This window comes from Octopus bimaculoides, chromosome 4 (genome assembly GCF_001194135.2).
Source record: "Octopus bimaculoides isolate UCB-OBI-ISO-001 chromosome 4, ASM119413v2, whole genome shotgun sequence".
Classification (NCBI taxonomy): domain Eukaryota; kingdom Metazoa; phylum Mollusca; class Cephalopoda; order Octopoda; family Octopodidae; genus Octopus; species Octopus bimaculoides.
Genome location: NC_068984.1, coordinates 87952194 through 87955803, shown reverse-complemented (window position 1 = coordinate 87955803; position 3610 = coordinate 87952194). Strand labels below are relative to the sequence as shown.

The window sequence follows — 3610 nt, the reverse complement described above, 5'->3', positions numbered from 1 at the left end:
TATTCTTTCTCACTCCGTTTTTTTTTATTATCTAATACTGTCACACACACACGCACACACACACACGCACACATAAACACACACATACACATTTTTGTCTTTTTTCCTATCTCTCCCCCCTCTCTGTCTGTCTGTCTCTCTCTCTCTCTCTCTCTCTCTCTCCCTCTCTCTCTCTCTCTCCCCTCTCTCTCTCTTGCTCAGATAACTGCTATTACAATTCGAATTACCTTCAAATCGCGAAAGAGTAGTTATAGCCTGCTCCTGACCAGGTGTTATACCACAAGTTGCTTCCCCTTGCTTTAAATTCTTTACTGGCTGTCTTAATATGTGTTGCTGTATTTGCATTAGACCTGAAATGAAAAGCATTTTTATTTAGTCTTGCAAATGCATATTAAACAGATTTTGAACGTAAAATGCTTGAATAGAAATTCTAAAATTGCAAATAATTTTCATTGAATGTTCCTCAAATCTTATAATAATGACGTCTGCATAAATTAAACTGTGGGAGTCTTAATTAAAATAAGATATTCTAGTAAACTGAAAAGCTAATATACGTTCTGAAAATAATAGTGACACTGTTGTATTGAGTTACTCTATCACATATTTCTGTTTTCTCTAAGATAACTTATTTTTTCAGTCATATGAACCGTGTTATCATATATTTTGTAATCTTACAGAACAGATTATAATGTAGGAAATACATACATAAGTAAATAAGTAAATAAATAGATAAGTAAATTTTTCCTGGTTGTGAGAAATCTGAATTATGCAACAGTTGTTGAGGTATATTGTGACATATCGTATCTTTAAATGACATCTGGCAATACAGGTGAACTTATAGGCTAAGGATTATCCACTATATAAAAGACTAACGTGGTGATGTTGGTCCAGTGTTCCCATGATCGAGTTGGTCTATGGCCTAAGGTATTCTAACCGTGGCTGTTCTGTCTTTTTGCCATAGGGTTTCTAAGATTAAATTACTTAATGCGTCCTTTGGTACTCTTCATATTGAAAATTCAGCATGAATAGATAAAACATAAAGAACATTAATATAACAATGTGTACTAAAGTGTAACATTTAAAAAATAGACAGAAAACTATTGTTTATTTTGTTTTATCCACCTTACTTGTGTACAGAAAGTTATGAATAAGGCATAAATATGGCGCAGGCGTGGCTGTGTGGTAAGAAGCTTGCTTCCCAACTACATGGTTCCGGGTTCGGTCTCATTACGTGTACCCTGGGCAGGTGTCTTCTACTATAGCCTCGAGCCGACCAAAGTTTTGTGAGTGGATTTGATAGACGGAAACTGAAAGAAGCCCGTTGTTTACACACACGCGCCCGCGTGTGTGTATGTGGAGTTATGTGTGTGTCTTTGCGCCTGTGTTTGTCTTCCCACCATCACCTGACAACCGATGTTGGTGTGTTTACGTCCCCAATGGGCTATTGGTGCAAATATTTAAATGTTCATATTTATATATCTATAGGAGAATCTCAGAAAAATTGGAAATTTCAAGCTGCTAAAAGTGATGCATGTTCTCTCATATTTTCTGTGTTATCTATTGGTAATAGGAGGTTCTATTTATAAGTACTATCTTTAGAATAAGTACTAGGCTTACAAAAAAAAGTCCTGTGGTCGATTTGTTCAACTAAAACCCTTTAAGATAATGCTCCAGCATGGCCAACATGACCGAAACAAATAAAAGAATGGATTATCAAATTATTTTATTTTATTTAGCAGTATACCTGATATCCCTTACGATTTACCAATGTATGCCGCGACGTCACAACGTTTAAGAACCCCTATATTAGGATATATCTGGAGGTGATTTAACTGTTATTTCTAACTGTACGATCACGGAGGGGTTCCGATAAACCCCACGTGATATAGGTTGGGAAATTTCCATACTTGATTTGAGAGAATTAATTGTATCTATAACAAAAACTGCTAAAATAACTATCTTTAGATAAACTGTGAGAGTGAACAACCTAACTGCAAAATCGAATGAATTATAAGGAGTTTATAAATTTTAGCAGATGAAACCTAACTAGGGAGACGTAATTGTCTCGTTCATTTTTAATATTGATGTCAGATTTTGGCACAGGGTTTGCGATTTCGTGGGAGAGTGCAAGTTGATTAAGTTCGTCCTTAGTATTCAGTTGGTACTTACTTTATCAACCCTGAAAGGATGAAAGGTAAAGTCAATCTCAGTGGAATTTGAACTTAGAACGTGAAGACAAACGAAATGCCGCAAAGTATTTTGCCCAGCGTACTAACAAACCTGCCAGCTCGTTGCTTCCGTTCATTCTTAATATTTAGAAAAAGAGTTTACATCTTGAAAGGTTTACTCATTTAAGGATACCCACGTTATATTTCATACAATCCAAACAAATTCCTTAAACTACCTTATTTTAGAGAGAAAAAAAAGTAAAAGAAATCCTGAAATCAAAGCTTCTTCGGATAATTCTGTCTCAAAAGAAATCTAAAAGAAAAATGCTCCATAGATCATAAGAAAATGAGCAGAAAGAAAACATTTTATGAATGTTTTTTTTTGCAGGTCAATTCAGTGAACATGTTCTTATAAGAACAATATATTGTTGTCAGCAAGATAGAATAACAAACTGTTAATGAAAAATTGTTGTACGGAATGTGTTGACATGTTTGAAAATAACGACGAATTGATGGATAAACTCTAAACTATTGTATCAAAGGCAAGCATAACAAATGAAATATTCTTGAAAATGGAGAGAGAATAGTCGTGACTTCGTTTATAAAAGGGGAATCTTCACACAATGGGCTATTGGTGCAAATATTTAAATGTTCATGTTTATATATCTATAGGAGAATCTCAGAAAAATTGGAAATTTCAAGCTGCTAAAAGTGATGCATGTTCCCTCATATTTTGTGTGTTATCTATTGGTAATAGGAGGTTCTATTTATACTTAAAAATAATCAATATAAATCATCATCATATCCCATAACTGATCATTGATGTATTGCATTTGTTACTGGAATAATGCATCATACAATATTCCAGGTACCAGCTTTTTTTCTCTTTCCCTCTAACTATATATAAAAGGATAAAAGTGTGCTATCCCTTGCTGAAGGGAAATATCTTTCACAAGAATGAGGTATCTCGCTTCTCCATTCTAATTTATATTTTAATCTAATCTTTTCCATTGTGTGGATGTTTGCGCTTTTACTTTTCACCGGGTAGTCAGAGTCAGAATTCTAATCTGAGCAAGAAATGACTATTGTCATATTTTTCGTTGGTTAATATCAATGGCATTGTTCAGCGGTTTCCATATCAATATCTGTTTTATAATTGAAATATTTTATCTTTTGGACATTAGGTTCGTCCAATCTAAAGAAACAAAACAAATAGAACATCTATTGGGTCGCTCGACCTACTAGAAGCAGTAGCCAGTCTTCTTTCAAATCAAAGATTGTCTTTAAAAACGGGGTGGATACATTGGGTAATGTTGTCAATATATTCTTTATAAAATAAAATGGGATGGCTCTGTCAGATTCGTATGCTTTGAGGCTATATCAAAGCTGGTTTGGAGCTAAACCTTCTCATCAGGTGCCCCTTCCTCCTCCTCCTCCTCCTC

The 3610-nt window shown here is 34.5% G+C and overlaps 1 protein-coding gene across 4 annotated transcripts in view; it reads right to left on the bottom strand.

Annotated features, from left to right (window-relative positions):
• LOC106872337 (uncharacterized) overlaps positions 1 to 3610 on the bottom strand; it is a 127918-nt gene that overhangs the window by 11947 nt on the left and 112361 nt on the right. For all 4 annotated transcript variants that reach the window (XM_014919283.1, XM_014919284.1, XM_014919285.1 and 1 more), the window contains one exon: positions 228 to 350. In XM_014919283.1, the coding sequence (XP_014774769.1) occupies positions 228 to 350 (123 nt within the window). The remainder of the gene's footprint in view (positions 1 to 227; positions 351 to 3610) is intronic.